This window comes from Passer montanus, unplaced genomic scaffold (genome assembly GCF_014805655.1).
Source record: "Passer montanus isolate IOZ18808 unplaced genomic scaffold, ASM1480565v1 scaffold97, whole genome shotgun sequence".
NCBI lineage: Eukaryota > Metazoa > Chordata > Aves > Passeriformes > Passeridae > Passer > Passer montanus.
This window is the reverse complement of record NW_024375145.1, coordinates 864,643-883,272: the sequence shown is the minus strand read 5'-3', so window position 1 is coordinate 883,272 and position 18,630 is coordinate 864,643. Positions and strand designations below refer to the sequence as shown.

The following is an 18,630-nucleotide window of genomic DNA, read 5'->3' as shown; positions in this document are numbered from 1 at the left end:
GGCAGGGACACTTTTTATTAAACCTTGATGTTTTAAAGCCCCAACCTGGCCTATAAATAACAAGTATAGAATTTCTTTCCAGATTACACAGTTCTGAGGACAAATGAGGAAAGGCTAACCTATCTTTAACTGCAGGTGTGATAAAGTCCCCCTGTGTGTCAGTTTTGTGTGAATGGTGCCTACAGGGACTGTTAGTGATGACTCAGGTTTTAGTTTTTAGTTTTTTCAGATTCTGTGCTGCTTTAGTGTGTGGGTCTGGGCTTCACATGAGGGCATGGTGAGCTCTGTGCACAGAGCAGGGACACAAAACAATTCCTGCTCCAGCACCAAGGACAAATGATCCCAGTCTCAGCCCAGGAGCACAAAGCCCGTGGGCTGCAGAGAGAAAAACAAGGATGGGACTGCAGGGGCTGCAGCTGGGGTTGGACACTGAACTGCAATGTGCACATGGAGCAGAGCTGAGCCCAGGGAGAGACCCCGGCAGCGCTCGTGCATTTTGGGGCCATTTGGGTTCATCTTGGGTGCATTTTGGGACCATTTGGGTTTCTCTTGGGTTCATTTTGTGCCATTTTGGTTCATCCTGGGTTCATTTTGTGCCATTTTGGTTCATCTTGGGTTCATTTCGGGACCATTTTGGTTCAAGTTGGGTTCATCTTGGGGGCAGCCCTGGCTGGGCTCTGATGCTGCCCAAGGTGGATCTATGGAGAAGATCCTTTTAATAAATCCCTGCTTTATGCTTCAGCTGCATCTAACCTCTCTTCTAGGCCTGCCTTCACAAGGCATCATTAGCATCCAGAAATAGTTACCAGGGAGCAGCATGCCTGAAGGAGATGAAAATTGCACACTCAGGATCTTTCTCTGAGTGAGTCCCGCAGGGATGTGTAGGTTCTGGGGGCCAACATCCCTCTGCAGGAGCTGAGAAACCCCAAACACCAAGAGCTGGCTGAATTGGTGCACAGGAACCAACAAACACGACTGTGAGCAGCACACTGCAGGGGCTGCCTGCAGGAAGGCAGATGCAAGAGTGAGTTCCATGAGTAAGTGACACTGTTGTGTGAGCTGCTGTTAACAGCCACACACAACTGATCTGCTGTTAAAAACAATTAATGATGATGCTGCTATTAATAACAGCTTAATGAATAAAGGCATTCTAATAAGCAGTAGCTGTGATCTGCTTTTCCCCTCACATCAATACTCTGTGAAAGGAAGGGAGGGCAGGACACAAAGATGTGCAAAACACAAGCAAGGCATGAACACAGGGCCATGAAAATTAATGCCTACTTTATTGATGGTTGGCTCCACTAGCATTGATCCTGGTTTTCAATGAGATCTGACTGTGGGTCCTGGTAAGTAAAGCTATTTGTGAGACTAAAGCAGATTGCACTGAACATCTTGCTGGAGTTTGTCCTAAGAAGGAGTTAGCCTGTATGATGATCCAATGCTGCAAGTCTCCCTCTGTTTATTACTCACTCTCCTTTCTCACCAGGGCATGTCAGAAAAGGCAGGCACCTCAAAGTGCCTTTCCACCCAAGGCAGACCACCTGGAATTAAGAGTGAATTAGTCTGTGTAATTACACCTTTCCTTCAGTAAGGTTGAAATTGCTCTGCTGAGCCTCAGCTGTCCACATGTTTAAGAAATGATGACCTTGACACTGTTAGGAGACCACTGAAATTAATTCACTTCACTAGCTTTTACAGTTCTTTGAGCAAAACAATTCCTAGTCATTCTGGCAAGGACTTACTCTAAATTGTGGTTCCAGAAGTGGAAGAGATAAAAAAAAAATCTAATAGAACAAAACAGCTAGACAGGATTTCTATTTACTCTTAAACCTATCTATATTAGAAAAGGGCTGCACTGAGATTAATGCATTAACTTTTCATTTCTGGATCTGGTTTTGACTGAGAATTGTTTAACTCCAGCTGTTTTGATGTATCACTCATGAACTGGATGACTATTTTTAGTAGAGTAAAGAGGCAGCCACAAAAATCACTCCTAAGTGAATCAGTGGAGTGCTCCCACCAGTAAAAAGGTTTATCCCTTGGAAAAGGATAAAACATTTACATGCTTTTTTTGAATTTGTAAGGGAGCACAGTTCTTGAGGAAGGTGGCTAGAGGTCAGGCTTTACATTTCAGAGCTTTAATAAGAATCTGAAGAAGGTTTATATTGGGTCCACTTTTTCATTTCTTTTTTGCTACAACATGTTATCCCTGCTTCTGCTAAACCCAGAAAACAATTCCAAACTGAAATCTTGATTAAAGCAGCCCAACCAAGTTGTATCTTATTGGAGTGGTCCTTGACACCAGAGGAAGCAGGCTTATCCCTCTGAGGATGTCACACAGCACAGGGGTGGTGTCACCCCACAGCCAGGAGAAATTACCCAAGTCAGGTGTGACAATTGTTGCTGCCAAGGGTCCCCAGCAGCTCTGGGGCTCAGGAACAATTTTCAGGCCTTGGGTGATCTCAGAGCTCTTCTCCAGGCTCATTGGTTCTGTGAAAGCTGTGACCAACTGGAGATTAACCCACACAGGAAAAAAATTATGAAGTGTTAATGGGTTAATACCACACAGCCTTATTGGGACACATTCCTGCCCCACTGCAAGTGCCCATCATCACTCAGCCAAGTGTTGCACTGCTGAGGCCACATCTTGAGTGCTGTGTCCAGTTCTGTCCCCCAAATTTAGGAAGGACGTTGGGACAAGCACATCCAGAGGAGGGTAAGGAGGCTGGAGAGGGGCTTGGAACACAAACCCTGTGAGGAACAACTGAGGGAGCTGGGGGTGCTCAGCCTGGAGAAAAGGAGACTCAGAGGTGACCTTGCCACTCTCTACAATTTCCTGAAATGTGGTTGGAGTCATGTGGGGGCTGGGCTCTTTCTCCAGGCAGCACTGACAGAACCAGAAGACAGCCTCAAGCTGCACCAAGGGAAATTTAGGTTGGATGTTAGGAAAAAGTTTTTTATGGAAATGGTGAAAAATGTTTTTACAGGAAGGGTGATAAAGCTCAGGAGTGGTCTGTCTGGGGAGGTGGTGGATTCACCATCCCTGGGTGTGTTTAACAAAGCCTGGATGTGGCACTGGGTGCCAGGGTTTAGTTGAGGTGTTGGGGCTGGGTTGGACTCAATGATCTTGAAAGTCTCTTCCAACCTGGTGATTCTGTGATTCCATGATTTTTTTAAAGCTAGATAAAGAGGATGAAAGGAGCTAGACAAACTCAGGCTGGCCAAGCGCATCTCGCAGCGGGGACAAAATGTGCGCGGTCGGGAGCGGCTGGAGGGGGTGGAGGGCTGTGGAGGTCCCACCTGTGAGCTCGCAGCCCAGCAGCTCCATCCTGAGGGTGCAGTGCCTCCTGCACACCTGGGGGTACAGCCGGATGTACTGGGCCTTGATGGGCGGCGTGAAGGAGTTGGCGTACGGCGTGTTGTTGTCCACGTTCCCACGGAACACCTGCGGGGAAGCAACGTTTGCAACAACAACAAAAAAAATGTGTCAGGAGGATCCCTGGAGTCCTGTGTGTCAAAAGCACCTGAATTGCTCTGTCTGTGAGAGGTTTTCCTCAAATTGTAGCTGGTTTAGCGCTGCCAGGGCCCGACACAAGTTTTCCCAGCAGAATGTCCTGCTGTGCCGTATTGTGATGGTTTTGCCACCTGGGCCAAACCAAGGTCTCTGACTTGTCACTCCCAGAAACTGAAGCTCCTAATGCAACTAGATTGTGCCTTCTTCTCTTGATTAATGTATGAAATAGTCACAGCTCAATTAAGCCTGCAATTATTTGCTCTGATTGGCGTTTATTTTTTCCCCGCTGGTTCAAAAACCTGATCCAGCTCCCACTGAAATGCACTGTAACCCTCCCTTGATCACAGAGGGGAAGAGTTAAACCCATCAGCATTTTTCTATTCACCCTTCACTCTAACCAGACATTCCTCTGCTGTGTATCTCCCTTTCATTATGCTCCTCTTCACACAACATCTTAATTTCCTAATAGAGAAACTACATCTGATGCTGCACAGTGCCTGAGTTCCATGCAAACTTACACAGTAAAGTTTTTTTTTTCTGCTCTGTGTGCACAGCTCCATCAAAAATAAGAGGTAACTATAAACTGTAAACACACACACCCCGCTGGATGATACTGTTTGTGCAGCACAGAGATTAGCATTGATGAATGGGCTCTGTGTTTCCAAGGGTTAAAGCTAATCTGCCAATGCAATAAAATGAAATTGAAAACAGAGCAATGAGTAATTACTGGTAAACTAATTAATATGAAAATCAGTTAAGTGTAATAAACAGGATTATTCTAGCTTGGGGAAATAGTATTTATGCAACCATCAATTAAAGTATAAGAAATTCTTAGCAGGGAGAAAATGCAAATTTGTAGACTTTTTTTTTCTCCCACAGAAAAATAATAACAGTGAAACCTATATCATACTGCCAGGCAATTAGGCTTAAATACCAGAGACATCTCATACTTCTGAAGGCAGCTAAACCATGAGATGCATTCAGTAACAGATGACTTTATCTTACCATGTCTTCTTTTGTGCCTTTTACTTTGTACATTGTCCATGACTTCCCATCATTACTGTAGGCAATTTTGTAAGATTTTACATATTCTGGACTTCCAATCCTCTTGGCACCTTGGGTTATAACTCCAGTGACTCGCATCTTCTTCTGGAGATTTATCTGAAATAACAGCACACTGTTAAGGTGATGGACACAATCCTTGATTCCTTTAATTTTTTTTTCCTAAATGAGAGGAAAAACCACATAAGTGTAGCATTTAAATGACTGTTTTTGTACTTGCATTAATTCTTTTATCTTTCATGAATTTCACGTGCAAAATGTATAAAACAAATTAAAGAAAATATTGAACCAAAAGCTTGGACTATGCTTATTTCTTGTATGTGTGCGCATATATTATGGATATACTGAATATTACTGGGATATTGCTTAATTTTGGCATGTAGGGTTGCTCCTCCATATTTCCTGCCTGAAAGGGAAACGAAACAGGGTCATAATTTACCAAAAGCTATATCTTCTCTTCTGTTAGAAGCCAATTTCCAATACCATACAAAAGATCCTTAAGTTAGCATCAAGTAAAACTTCCATGTGAAACTAAAACTACATGGAAGTTCTGACAGTGAAGAAATTTGACTTTTCCTTGATGCTCACTGAAAATTCATATACCTAGTGATCAAGGCTAAGATGCTAATCCTAAAGCAGTCAATACCAAAATACCAATCAGTGGATGTGAACACTCCTTGCGTGCTTGTGTGAGCTGAACACAACTCCTTGAAGTACAAAATGAAGGTTGGTTCAGAGTGAACAAATTCAACATTACTCCAGCAGCCTTAACTCTGCCTGCTTTACTCACCTGTGGCGTGGCAACCCTGGCAACTCAGGGTGTGATATTCAAACCCAACAGTGTCAGGCAGTCTGTGTCAGCTGCACTCCCTCCCTCTCAGCTGAAACCTGTGACTTTTGCACCAAATGAAGCTCAGCAAAGAGCTGCCACACCATGAGAGCTGTGTGAAGGTGCAGGCAGATGTGCAGTGCAAAGAGATGAGTGGAAATACTGGAGAGCAAACAAGTGGGACAGGGTAAATAACACATTACACTGCATTAGCACTTGTCTCCTCAAAATGAGTTTTATCTTTGCTCCCTGGTGGCTGGAGCTGATCCAGTGCAGTCCCCACTGTTCAGAGCAGCAGTCCCAGCACAGGTATGGGAGGACTCAGAGGCAGATCTGCTGTCCAAATACTTTAATTGCTTTATTGTTTACATTGTGCCCTGAAGACTTTCTCCCCCTTGGTAATAAAATCTAACCTCTGTGAAGGATGTAAGATGATCAGGCTTTTGGTGTTTTAAAATCTCTCTGTGTACACAGAAGGAAATCTCTGGTTTCTTTGTCCAAACTGTAGAATTTTGTGTTTTATTCTGGGATTTTCTTTTCTTTCAATGACTCTAGCTATTTCTCTGCTACTTTTTTTTGAATACTTGGCTTTTGGTATAGTTTTACCATAGTTCCCCCTATAAGAAATTATTAAACATCCACATACATTCAGATTAACAATGTGTGTTTTTACAAGGTTTAGACCCCTTGAGAGAGGAGAAGCCTCCTACAAAACCACCAGATTTTTTTGCAGGATTTTCCACATACACCAGGAAAGCTCAGGAATATTTGAAGCTCCAGTGGGGAGAATGGACTCACAACAGGAATTCAGACAGGTATAAATTAAAAGAGATTCATTACTTTTTTCAGCCTTGGAAAACTTCTCTTCCCCAGTTTCTGGTCCCCCAGAGGGGAAAACAAAATTAAATAAATATGTTATATTTGTAAAAGGACAGCTCCAGAGACTACTATTAGTCCCATAACTACATTAAAAATGTAGCTAACATGGAATAATATCCAGTTAAAGATTTATGTAAGTCTCTTATGAGTAGTTCATTCTCTGTGTGGAATTTCAGAATATTAATTAATAGGCAAGTAAACCAATTTTCCATGTATTTACAAAATTGCTAATAATGAAGTGAATACCATCTGCAAAACTAAATTAGAAAGCACAGGGAAACAGAAACCAGATTGATTATTTGCTGTCTGGTAGCATCTTCACATTTCACTGCATGGGAAAAGGAATGTATAATGCAACACCAAACAAATTTTGTTTGATCCAGTGATGCAAATAACTAATATTTTTTCAGCTTAATTACCAATTTTTCTATTTCCAGGTAATAGTCTTTGGGGTTTTGGATGAGAATTTATGGGGATTTTATTTCCCTGTTTACTCTCAAAGAATAATTTCTAATGAAACCACGGCATTAACCACTGGATGTCCTATTCCCATTTGCAGTATCTTTCCTTTTAGAGGACTTCTTCATCAGTGCCCATCCTTTGAGTCACAAACTGAGCTTTATTTTTAAGCAGTATTGAACTTGATACAACATATGAAATAAAGCCAGGCTGCCTTGTTTTCCAAGCTCTACACATCCTGTCAACGTTTGCAGAAAAATCCCAGTGAAGTGGGAAAAAAGAAATGCTTTCAAATGCCCATGGCTTGCTTATACAGAAATCCCTACTGGGCTAATGCCATGCTTTTCAGTGAATATAGATGCATCAGGAATTAATTTTCCCTTTGTATCTTTGAGGTCTTTAATGTGTTTTAAATTTTTCAAATTCAACCTCAGCAAAAATTGAAAATGCTGTAACTTTAGCAATGGCTGTAACAAAGCAGGGTCCAAAAATCTTTCCTATTTCATATACTTCAGTAGGAAGCTCTGAAGAAATGGGAACTACATCCTTCAGCAATAAAGCCTTTTTCAAATGTGGTTTTCTGTGACAATTGTAAGGGGGGAAAAACAGCTCAGGAAGGTCTGCTTTCTGGATTAAGATCCAGGAGAGAAAATTATACATTTTAATTACATGTGTGATGTTTTAAAACAAAGAGGTGAAAGTCACCAGGATAGGAACAAAAGAACACCATATATTTTTTAAAAAAGGTTATGCATTCACTTCTTAAGGATCCCTTATCATTACCTAGATGAACTGGAAAAAAGCAATGATGAAAGAAGATCAATAGTGTTTTGAGAGATTTATTTCAGTAATTTCAGTAATAAGGCATGGTAAAGGCCTTGCAAGAAGAAGATGCATGCACAGACATTTGAAGAGTCTACTTACAAAGAGGAAGAGAGAAAAGAGAGAAAGAGAGAAAGAGAAGAAAGGAAGGAAGGAAGGAAGGAAGGAAAGAAAGAAAGAAAGAAAGAAAGAAAGAAAGAAAGAAAGAAAGAAAGAAAGAAAGAAAGAAAGAAAGAAAGAAAGAAAGAAAGAAAGAAAGAAAGAAAGAAAGAAAGAAAGAAAGAAAGAAAGAAAGAAAGAAAGAAAGAAAGAAAGAAAGAAAGAAAGAAAGAAAGAAAGAAAGAAAGAAAGAAAGAAAGAAAGAAAGAAAGAAAGAAAGAAAGAAAGAAAGAAAGAAAGAAAGAAAGAAAGAAAGAAAGAAAGAAAGAAAGAAAGAAAGAAAGAAAGAAAGAAAGAAAGAAAGAAAGAAAGAAAGAAAGAAAGAAAGAAAGAAAGAAAGAAAGAAAGAAAGAAAGAAAGGATCAGTTTTGCCATTTAACATTTACCATTTCAATTTCTCTTAAGAGCAATGGATTCAGACATGACACTTGATCTCTGCTCAAGAGCCTGCATTCAGCACCACCTCAGAGGGGTCTCCTGCATCCTGTGACTCCCAAATGATTTGACTCATCCAGGATATGCCAGGGATTTGGCTGCAGTCCGAGCACACCCTGTGCCCTAAAACCTTATGGCATGAAGAACTTTAGAAACTTGGATAAGGTTCTGCTTGACACCTGCAGGCTGTGGAATCTGCTCTGATGGCCTTTGCATGTCAATGAGGAGGATTTCTGGGACTGGAATGAGTGATGCACATGGAGTTGCTCACATAAAACTGTGTGTAAAATGAAGCCAGTAGTCAGACACCAATGCGTTTAAATCTGACTGTACAAGAACTGGATTATGCCACACACAGGGTGGATGGTACAAAGTCACTGTGCTGGTGTGGAGGAAAGCACAAGGAGAGCACAGGCATGGAGTCAGCTCAGTTTATGTGAGTTCAGGGACTGTGGCAAGAAACACCACCTCAGGTCCTCTGCTGGGTAAAAAACTGCACATTGAATTCATCCATGTAGCCAAAACAAATCAAATAAAATCACTTGAGGCAGATACCCCCTGGAGCAGTGTATGACCGAGAGCTGGGGAATAAAATCAACTCCTTTAGTGTAAGAAGTCCCTGAAATTCCTTCTAATCTTGTTTGTTTTAACCACCAAAATCCTTCCAGCTCCGTGATTACACAGAGCACTCTGATGGTCACAGCAGGTTACAGAGTCATGGCCTTTCTCCACAGGAGGGGAAAAAGGGACCAGGGTGCTGTGCTCATTGCTGTCAGCACTGGTCCTGTAGGAGTGATTATCTATTAAACAATTTTCACTAATCCTTTGGACTCCAGTGATTCACTGAAATCTGTTTGGGGATGCTAAATTGTTGTCTACACCAAGGAAGACATACCCAATCTAGATTTTACTGGAACCTGGAAAAAAAAATCCGTATTGCAAAGGAAATAAACAAGGAAGAATTTTTTCTAGGAGAAAGTGGTAATATGAACAAGGTAATTTTAAGAGTTCCTGTTGATTGTACAGTGCACCATTTTCAGAGGCAATTCAGAACCAGTCCTGCAAATCTGCATGGTGTGTGTGCAGCTCCACTGGTAGCTGTGAGTTAATGTAGGAGTTTGCTTTTCATAAACAAGTCCAAAGGGCTCCACAAAACAAAGGCCATCAGTAACTTCTCAGCATGGTTTACAAACCTTAGAACCATAGGAAAAAAAGAAGATTAAATTCAGAATCATAATGTGTGAATGTAACAGAACAGCAGGGACTGGGACAGCTCCAGTGGAAGGTGTTCATCTTCCTCTTACAATTTATGATCAAATGCTAGCATATTCACTTGCAGAAGCTATAAAATGTGCAAAAAGATAAAAAAACCCACCCATCTGCATCCACCTTATCTACATTATTGCAGGCAGGAGAGGAGAAGAGGGATGAGAAGACAGAGTGACTTCAGGAAGACCCCTATGTGATGCTCCTGGACAGAATCCATAACCATATTCCCCTCATTTGTTATCTCACTGTTAGCAATAACACTAGTAACATTTCCTGCAGAACAGCCCTGCCTGAAGTGTTCCTGAAGAGCAAGCTTTCCAGAAATGCTCAAATTAAAGCCTATATGAAACCTTGAGTCATTGAATCCTTAAATGTAGTTTTAGATTCATAGGCAGAAATGCATTTTATGGAGAACAAAGGTGTTTACTTGTTTCAGTTATGAGATGGAATAGTGTTGTCATAAATAATTCTTCATCTTTTCTAGCACAAAGTAAATATATCTTTACTGCTACTCACCATTACTCACATAAAAACAGGGTTGAATAAGAGATCAAGGTTATACTGGCATTAAAAGATTTATTACAGCAACCCTTCCCTGCTGATCTCATCAGGTTTTGAAGGATTGAAATTTAATTTTTTTTGTCTCTTCTCTTTTTTTTTTTTTCCCAAAGTCATGATTCTGACAGAGCTAGATAGAAAGCACCCAGACAAACATCTTCTGATGAAAAATGGGGATACTTGCCAATAGAAATATTTTTTAATAAACTCAGGAAATGAACAACCTGACACAAGCCCCTCAATACTGGGGAAAGTCAGCGAGTCTGAAAGCTCCTTCCCGTGCCTCCTTTTCAGTCTCCAAGACTGTTTCCTCCAGTCTGAACAGGACAAACTGCTGTTTCACCCTGGTGCCACAGCAGCTGCAGAGCTGGGCTGGTGATGAGGAGCAGGAAGGGCACAGCAGGTCAGTCACTATTAACTTCCCCTTGCAAAGCCTCGCTGGCACCTGCACACAAGGTGCTCATCTGTCTTGCCTGTCTGTGGCTTTTTGATACTCTCCTAATCAGCACTGTCAGCAGAGCTCCCCTGGATTTAGTTCAGGGCATTAATGCAGTCAGCACAGTGGCAGTGATGTGTGTTTTAAGCAGCACACAGCGAGGATATGCAGTGATTTATCCACAGCAGCACTGCTGCTGACATGCTGGAAGGGGGTCTGCCCCACAGAGAAAAACATGTTTTATTGAAAAATATTGACACGATAGTATAAATTGTTGTCTTGTAATAGGCTAGGAGAACAAATGTTGGTTACAGATTGCTTTGAAAATTATAATTCCCAGCGTGGTTGTGGGATTGCACCTTGAGGACAGACCAATTAAAGGTTCAACAACTCAGGTTGTTTCTGATCCCAGCCCATTTTGTTTCACTTATGTGGACGCAGCCCAGCAAAGCACCCTCATATCTTTTCTATTACATCCTCTGCAAACTCATCCTCCTGCTGTTTCCAGTTTATTACACCTCAGGGTAAAAACAAACACCTCTCAGGACTTCCCTCTACCCACCTGCATCTCAGCCTCAGTCAACCCTCTAAAAACAACTCATCACCTTTGCCATCCTCAGTGGGACTTATTCATGTACCTGCTTTAAATTACAATCAGAGATGCAAATTGGACCACTAATTTAATTTGCCTCTCTGTGAAGAGATCAAAATATAGGTTAGATCCTACTTGTATGCAAAACATAAATACAAGGATTATTTGGCCCATGTAATGCTAATGTGGGGGAACATATGTTATGAGAATTATCAAAAAGCACCTACTTCATTTGGCTTTTGTTGAGAACTTTCAGTTTATGCCTCAGAGAGTTTACATAATTAGACAGACTAAAAAACTTGCTTAGTCTGTTCCTTCTTATTATTAAGTCATTATTTTAGTCCCAAAGGTAGTTGTTATGAATGCCATTAACAGGGTTATATGAATTATTCAAACACTGGCATCTTTAGACTGCCATCTCAAGAAGGGGCCAATAATCAATCTCATATTGTTCAGAGGTTTTTTGACCTGCAAAATATCATCTTGTTTGTGAAGTATTGATCAAATGAGTATTAGCTATCTGAAACTGAATGTTACCTAAGAAACACCAAGGTCATTTATTGCTATTATTAGTTTCTTCATATGCTTTCAACTTATGAAAACTCTTCCTGCCTTTGGAATGTTAATGGATCTCAGAAAGAACTTCCCCACAATGTCTGGAAGACATCCTGAAGAATCAGCCTAAGAATATATAAATAAAAATGCCAGTGAAAATATCTGCATGTATTTCCCCTTGTAAAAGAGCTTTGATCAACAGCTTGTAGATCTAGAAGATGTGATGTCAGACTCAGGTCAAAACCACATACTTTTCTTTTCATCCTACATGAAAACAGTGTTCCTTAGGGAAAAGAAGGGAATTCAAAAAGGTGCAATATTAAAATCACTGTGAAAATACACTCAGAGAAATTTCTGGTTGCAAAATAACTTCAGACATTGAGAGGTATTTTCTCTCACACACTTTGCATCTGTTTTTATGGCACTTTGGCAGGTGCACTCTGGTAAAAACTCCGAAGAAAATTATGATCTTCTCTTGAGCCCCCAGAAGGACAACAGGGAAAAATTCCCACTCTGGCTTCAGTGGGTTTTCTCTAGGTCCTATGCATGTTCACAGACCAAGAAGTCATGGAATGCTAGAGTTTCAAGGTTTGAAAAGACATCCAATGCACTGATGAAAGGAGTGTTAACCATCTGAAACCTGAGAATTTTCAGGAGATCACACTTCCCTGACCCTGTAAGATCCCATTGCACATTCCCAGAATTAACTTATCTAGTGATAACAGTGCTATCGAATGGTGCACAACCTGTATTAAAATATGTATCTTTATCCCCTTTCTTCATGGTCAAGGTAATCCTAGTGAATCTTTGGGGATAACCTGTTAGTTGCTGGTTTTGTGGGGAGAGAGGCCAAGTTTTGGGATGGACACAAGGGGAGTGAAGGGTTAGTGAAGCACACAGGGGGCAGATGGCTGTGTGACTGATGAAAAGACTGCACCACTCAAATGATTTCACAGCCCACAGATGCTATTACAGAACACAGAAAGTTGGCTCAAATTATTAATATCTCCTGAACCCTAAGAAATTGGCTATTTGTGGCATCCTGACAATCATACTCATTAAATATTTTTTATTATCTTTCGAAATTAGGACTCAAAAGTAAAAAAAAAAGTTCACATAGAAATGTTAAAAGTTACCCTTTGGTGAGATTTTCCCTATTCATTTTATGGTTTGCCTCAAAATATTTTTCCTTTTACCAAAATTTTCAGGCAAAATATTAGTTTAAAAAAAACCCCTAAACATTGCTTGGTTTTGTGATAGACAATCTTTGAAAAGCCTCATTGAGACAGTCAAGGCTTCAACAATGTCTTTTTATGTTAATCAGTCATGGAAGAAGAAGGGTCTAAGAGTGTAAGAGTAAAATATGCTCCCAATTTTCAGTTCACAGGATTAGTGCGTGGCTTAAATTGGGAGGTCTTTGAGATGACAAACACATGCCACCTTTTCCAGGGGAGGTCAAGGAGGGCGAGTTGACTTCAGCCCTTGTTGACTGTGGCAGTTCTCATGGTGCTGGTGACTTTCTGTGCTTCCAACAGCCTGGACTGCTGTGGGGCCCTGGAAACTGAGGTGAGATAAACTTGGACTCAGAAATGGGTGAGCAGCACGTCCAGAGGATTGCAGTCAGTGTCATGGGTCTGATTGGAGACGTGCCAATGCTGGTGTCCCCCAAGGTTCAATAGTGGGGTAAAGAATTGTTTAATTTGTTCCTCAGTGTTTGGATGAGGGGTGCTCAGCAGTTCACTGACTGGGAAGAGAGGCCAAAACCCCTGAGGGGCTGTGAAGCCCTTCCAAGGGACTTTGACAGGTTGCAGAATTAGGCAGGGAAGAAATGTCTGTAGCTTAATAAGGGGAATGCAGGTCCTGCACCTGGTCAGGAACAGCTCCAGGCAGCAGCACAGGCTGGAGGGGATCTGCTGGGGTGGCTCTGTGAGGAAGGACCTGGAGGTTCTGGTGGGCAATGAGCTGTCCCTGACCAGCAGAGTGTCCTGGGGGCAAGGAAGGTCCATGGGGTTTGGGGGGACATTGGGAAGAGCATTGCCAGCAGGTCAGGGAGGCCCTTCTGCCCAGCCCTGTGAGGGCACATGTGGAGTGCAGTGTCCATCGCCTGCTCAGGACAGGAGCACAGGGAGCTGCTGGAGCAGGTCCAAGTTATTCAGGGCCTGGAGCATCCCACGAAGGGCTGAGGGAGCTGGGGCTGCTCAGCCTGGAGAGGAGCCCCAGCTGAGAGGGGCCTCAGCCCTGGCTGGCGCTGTGTGTCCCTGTGTCCCTGTCTGTCCCTGTGTTCCCCTGTCTGTCCTGTCTGTCCCTGTCTGTCCCTATCTCCCTGTCTGTAGCTGTCTGACCCTATGTCCCCGTCTGTCTCTGTGTGCTCCCCTGTCTGTCCCTGTGTACCCCTGTCTGTCTCACTGTGTCCCAGTCTGTCCTGTCTGTCCCCCTGTCTGTCTGTCCCTGTCTGTCCATCTGTCCCTGTGTCCCCTGTTTGTCCCTGTCTCTCCATCTCTCCCTGTGTCCCCCTGTCTGTCCCTGTGTGTCCCTGTATCTCCCTGTCTGTCCCTGTCTCTCTGTCCCTTTGTGTCAGGTGTGTCCCTGTCTTTCCCTGTGTCCCCCTGTCTGTCCCTCTTTGTCCCTGTCCATCCCTGTCTGTCCCTGTGTCCTTGTCTGGCCCTGTCTGTCCCAGTCTGTCCCCATATCAAAAAAATCTTAATTTCCTGACATGTAGTCTTACTTTATCCGAAACTTTGTTTCCCCAACCTTAGTTTTATTGAAATAACTTGAAACACTTTTCTAGAAGTCAAGTCTAGCAGGACGGAGACTGTGGGTGAGGATCATTTGCTTTGCCAGTTTTTAAGAGAGTGTTTAGAAGGTAAAAATGACTCCTTTGACTGTCACACATCAGCATGACATCATCTCACAGATTTGGATGCTGTCCTCCCCACAGGGTGACTAGGATACCCACACATCATTCCATTATGGATCACCACACAGGTGCTTGGGCTTCTTCCTTATGCAATAAGGACGCACCTTTGTTGCTTTTGGTGTCACCACTTTCTAAGACTTGATTGGTTTTAATATCAGAGTAACAAATGGAAAAAAACCCCCAAAAGCTAGTTGGAATGCATAGTGTTGCAGACGCAGGGGATAAAGTGTTTAAAGGTCCTGTTCCTTCAGCCATTCAGCCACATTAGGTGGAGTAAAGAAGGAAAGCTGGCATGGGGGCTGACAGAGCATGTTATGGATGGTGTTCATAACAGCATAAAGCCTCAGTTGCCATGAGGATGCTGACTCAGAACTGACTGTTTTGTGCACCCAGAACCTCAGCCCAAAGTTGTTTGAACGTGTCTGTGCCTGGGATAAAAGCAGGATGTGTGATACAAAACGGATACCAAGACGTGGGGCACCAGGGAGTCTGTGGATGATTACACTAAGAAATAGGATCTGAGCGCCCTTGTTTTCTTCTCTGAGTACATAAATTACATTTTTGGCCTGAAAGTTAAATGTTTAGATGCTGAGGGAGGTCTGCAGAGAGCAGACACTGGTATTGAGTTCACTGAAGTCAGTGAATTTATGGCAGACTTTGGCTAGCAGACAACCTCTTCTAATTCCTGCAGATTAAAGGTCCCTGTCTGTCCCTGTCTGTCCCTGTCTGTCCTTGTGTGTCTGGCCCTGTGTCCCTGTGTGTCCCAGTCTGTCTGTCCCTGTGTGTCCCTGTCTGTCTGTCCCTGTCCGTCCCCGTGTGAGGGCTCAGGGCAGGCCCAGCTCTGCCCCAGGCCCAGCCATGGCCCCGCAGCCCCGGGCAGGGCCTGATCCCAGCAATTCCCCTCCCGGAGGCAGAGCTGCTGCCCTGGGCACAGCCCCGAGGGGCTCTGGGGTCTCCCCGGCTGGGGACATTCCAGAATGACCTGGGCACAGTCCCGTGTGCTCTGGGGTGGCCCTGCTGGAGCGGGAGGTGGCACCGGGTGACCACCGCCGTCCCTCCCAAGCTGCCCCATCCTGGGATTGTGTACATATGCCTGCATACCACACCAAAAAAAATCTTAATTTCCTGACATGTAGTCTTACTTTATCCGAAACTTTGTTTCCCGAACCTTAGTTTTATTCAAATAACTTGAAACAACACTTTTCTAGAAGTCAAGTCTACCAGGACGGAGACTGTGAGTGAGGATCATTTGCTTTACCAGTTTTTAAGAGAGTGTTTAGAAGGTAAAAATGACTCCTTTGACTGTCACACATCAGCATGACATCATCTCACAGATTTGGATGCTGTCCTCCACACAGGGTGACTAGGATACCCACACATCATTCCATTATGGATCACCACACAGGTGCTTGGGCTTCTTCCTTATGCAGTAAACCACATGGACGCACCTTTGTTGCTTTTGGTGTCACCACTTTCTAAGACTTGATTGGTTTTAATATCAGAGTAACAAATGGAAAAAAACCCCCAAAAACTAGTTGGAATGCATAGTGTTGCAGATGCAGGGGATAAAGTGTTTAAAGGTCCTGTTCCTTCAGCCATTCAGCCACATTAGGTGGAGTAAATAAGGAAAGCTGGCATGGGGGCTGACAGAGCATGTTATGGATGGTGTTCATAACAGCATAAAGCCTCAGTTGCCATGAGGATGCTGACTCAGAACTGACTGTTTTGTGCACCCAGAACCTCAGCCCAAAGTTGTTTGAACGTGTCTGTGCCTGGGATAAAAGCAGGATGTGTGATACAAAACGGATACCAAGACGTGGGGCACCAGGGAGTCTGTGGATGATTACACTAAGAAATAGGATCTGAGCGCCCTTGTTTTCTTCTCTGAGTACATAAATTACATTTTTGGCCTGAAAGTTAAATGTTTAGATGCTGAGGGAGGTCTGCAGAGAGCAGACACTGGTATTGAGTTCACTGAAGTCAGTGAATTTATGGCAGACTTTGGCTAGCAGACAACCTCTTCTAATTCCTGCAGATTAAAGGTCCTGTGTGGCATTGTTTTAATTCAACTGCACTTTCCTTCTTAGTTTCTGTTCTCCACAGCCAAGACCTTTCAGGTACTTACTGCCTCTCACCAATATCCTCCAAGGAAATCCTTCTATGATTTTGAGCCATATTTTGAAATATTGACAAAAAAAAAAAAAAAGAACTTTAACAACATTTTAGTATCCAACTTAGCAGCTTAAGTCTTCCTATGTGGTGCACATCACCATGCATGATGACTGTGAGACTGCACTTCATAAAGTTCACCTGACACTGAGATGAGAGCTACATTAAGTGATATAAAACATTTAAGCTGCAGTGACAGGTATTTTTGGAAGCCTGTACACCAGTGCTCATGAATGAGGAAATGAACTTTGACAAAATGAATGGTTTCACAGATGGCAGTTTGCTTGGAGCTCTCACCAACAGATGTTTGAGTGAATGTTCTGCAAGGCCTCTGTGTATTTTGGGTTTTATCATTTCATTAGCAAACAGCTATCACCTGGTGTGTACTTGCTCTTTGGAAGCTCTTGATGAGGAAGCTGTTAACTTTTTTCCTTTGCCTTTTTTTTCCTTTTTTTTTTTTTTTTGAGGAAAAATACCCACACAATACTTTGTGGTTTTCTGCTTGGGGATAAGAATGATGGAGCTTAATGTTTTTTATACAAATAATTTTTGTGTGTTATGATTAGGCTTGTGAGATTCATAGTCACATAGTTAATTATGTCATGGAACTGAAAGTCTCAAAAAGGTGAGGCTGAGCACCAGAGGTGGGATTGAAATCAAACGTGGTGTGGAGACACTTGTGTAAAAAACAAATTAAGCCTCAATCAAAATACAAATTCTACCTAAGAGCAATAATATTGCAATATATTTTAGCCTTTTTATTTTTTTTAAGCATTCTCTGTGCTTTTAAAGGAAAAAAGCCTAAATAAATTAAATAAGACAGAGATCAGGGAAATTTTTTGTCCTGACTCTGCTGGGCTAGGTCCCTTTCCATCACAGGTCATCTTTTTTATTAAAAATCTCTGCAGCAAAAGTGTGTAAAAATAGTTTCAAGAAATACAGTGAAGAAATGTTCTTAAAGCTGGACATAGTTATTAAGGAAGCTAAATTAAAAAGGCAAAAAGTAATATTTACAACAGACATGCTGAAATGGTAAATAAACCAAATGTATTTTACTTTGGACTGGAGTACTAATATATTTGAATTGCCAGTCAGAGATTTGGCACATTTTCCATCAAAGTGCTGTATTTCTCATTATTGTGTTTCATCAGAATTTTAATGCATATTGGCAAAAAAAATGTTTGGGGAATACATTAGAAAAATTATAGAATTATAGTTCTCTTGCCATATATTCTAAGACTTGTAGCTTTTCCATTTTGAAGTTACAACTTGACTTTCAAAATTGATTCCAAACAGAAAAAAAATATGAAATATAGATGGAAAGGGATGGAGTCTTTGAAGAAGAAGAAACCCCAGATTAAATATTTGGGATCATTTTGTATGCAATAAAAACTAGAGGCAAAAAGCTGAATAATCAGCCTGAACCAACTTTACTTCCCACTTTTGATTCTGCAACCAAAGTGAGCAGTCTACCTGTTTTGTGGATTAATCCTTCAAACATCCATCTACCACAATAACACAATAAATATTTGAATATTTAAAAAAAAATAAATTGTAAGCTACCAATGTCTCTGGAGAAGGAGTTTAGGCCATTTTAGTGAGAGATAACAAAATATGGTGTTTATTATTCTATTTAGTACCTTACATTTATACACAACAGTCTCCAGCAACAGGTCAGGTGTTCAAACACATCTCCCACGTAGTGGCATGCTGCTCAGTAATTAGTGCATTTTCTCAAAATTTTCTGGGTGTAAGCTATGCTGGAAACTGCTCTTGGTGCCTGTGGGTTTTACACTTTGTAAAAACAATTTCTGTGTCCAGAAGTCCACAAAATATTTAAAAGTTGTGTATAGGGGAAAATTAATTAGGAAATATGGGGGTGGTTAAAACTCGGAGACCAACCTGGGAGTGGTGAAACTGGGAGAGGAGAAGAAGTGTAAGGAACAGGGATGGATTCCTGGGCTGAAATTCACTG

The 18,630-nt window shown here is 42.0% G+C and overlaps 1 protein-coding gene across 1 annotated transcript in view; it reads right to left on the bottom strand.

Moving 5' to 3' along the window:
* EDIL3 (EGF like repeats and discoidin domains 3) overlaps positions 1 to 18,630 on the bottom strand; it is a 242,251-nt gene that overhangs the window by 57,472 nt on the left and 166,149 nt on the right. Inside the window, exons 7-8 of the mRNA XM_039696365.1 lie at positions 4,520 to 4,675; positions 3,301 to 3,445 (exon numbers count right to left, since the gene is read on the bottom strand). Of these exons, the coding sequence (XP_039552299.1) occupies positions 3,301 to 3,445; positions 4,520 to 4,675 (301 nt within the window). The remainder of the gene's footprint in view (positions 1 to 3,300; positions 3,446 to 4,519; positions 4,676 to 18,630) is intronic.